Consider the following 1,602-nt stretch of genomic DNA (forward strand, 5'->3'; position numbering starts at 1 on the left):
CCGTTTTTTCTGGAACATCACGAAGTGTTTGGACACCTAGACTTCTCACAAATATTGTCTTAATGGTCCTCGTGCACGTTTCAGCATTTCTGTTCATAAAATGTTTTTTTATCGGTTTACTGCAAGTATTTGGGGAATTTGAGGAAATGGCAGTATAGGGACAATTTCTGCTTTTCTAAGTTTTTCCAAACATCTAAATATTTATTTCAGTTGCTCTATGAACTTTAACAAGGTATATTTAGTATGGTAATGTCAGTTGTTTTAGTTCACGATAGAAACGAAACATTTAATTTTTTTCAAAATTCTTCCCAGGATCACCCATGCGCAGATAAACCCTGTGGAGATGACCACGTGTGTGTCCCTGTCACCAAGTCTACCAACTATGTATGTGTACACGTCGACACACATACAAACCAAGCACCTACAACTGGAATAACGACCGGTACTGCACCTACTGCTGCAACAACTTCTGTACAGGATACAACACCGGCTTTGACAACAACACTGGCACCAACTACGACACCTACACCAACAACATCCACACCGTCTTCGACACTGGCACCGACTACAACACCCTTACCAACTACAACGGCAGCTCCATCTACTACAACACCCGTCCCAACTACAACTCCAGCTCCGACTACAACACCCACCCCAACGACAACACCAACACCGACTACCACTATATATGTACCAACTACAACAGCAGCACCAACTACTACAACATCTGCACCAACGACAACACCAGCACCGACTACCACGATATCTGTACCAACTACAACAGCAGCACCAACAACTACAACATCCGCCCCAACTACAACACCAGCTCTGACTACAACACCTACACCAACGACGACACCAGCACCCACTACCACAACAGCTGTGCAAACAACAACTACACAAACAACTACTACCCGTAAGTACACAAGAGTAAACCCTTGAAATAGGTTCCATAGGTAATAGGTTATCAGGTGGTCTGGGCTGTTGCTGGTTATGTCGGGTAGACAAATGACTTCCGTGGGCATTCCGGGGCAGGCGAAGTCCCAGCAGCTTGAACTAGCCTAGGATTCAAGACATTGACATCGTTCAGTGTTTTAAGACAATTACTAGTGTCCCCCGCAGTGATATGTCTCGAGTGGTCCTGAACGTGGCAGAAACCTCTACACTCTCACTCGTTATAACTTGTGACTTTGTTCATTCTATGTCATTATGCCATCACATAATGGTTTGCCTTGACTTGATGTTTCCAAGGCAATCATAATTTAGCTGAATAGGGAAGACTACAGCAAAAGAAAAAAATGTTTGACTCTACTCTGATCTGCGTCCATGGCGGAAAACATGATGTGATGTTATCGGTATGCCCGACTACCCATTCAGTTTGTCACTTGACAACTTTGTTCCAGGTTTCTCAGCCGATGAATTGGTCCTACCTGCCGAATAAAACTGCAACATTATTACCTCATGTTCCTAAACCTTTGGCTCATCTGGAATCTACAGCAATTATGTCGTAAAGAAACTTCTTTCCTTTATCTGATATTTTCATTTAAATTGTTCGAGGCAATGAAGTGCGGCTGTTAAGCAGGACGTACGAAACCCTTGGCT

General features: G+C 43.5%; 1 protein-coding gene across 1 annotated transcript; it reads left to right on the top strand.

Moving 5' to 3' along the window:
- Window positions 1-326: 326 nt before the first annotated feature.
- Window positions 327-920, top strand: LOC139459749 (probable ATP-dependent RNA helicase ddx42). Its single transcript, XM_071241408.1, has one exon. It carries the CDS (start codon window positions 387-389, stop codon window positions 918-920), a length of 534 nt encoding a protein of 177 aa, XP_071097509.1. The 5' UTR covers window positions 327-386.
- Window positions 921-1,602: the final 682 nt, after the last annotated feature.

This window comes from Haliotis cracherodii, unplaced genomic scaffold, assembly GCF_022045235.1.
Source record: "Haliotis cracherodii isolate W230 unplaced genomic scaffold, xgHalCrac1.p SCAF_13, whole genome shotgun sequence".
Lineage (NCBI taxonomy): Eukaryota > Metazoa > Mollusca > Gastropoda > Lepetellida > Haliotidae > Haliotis > Haliotis cracherodii.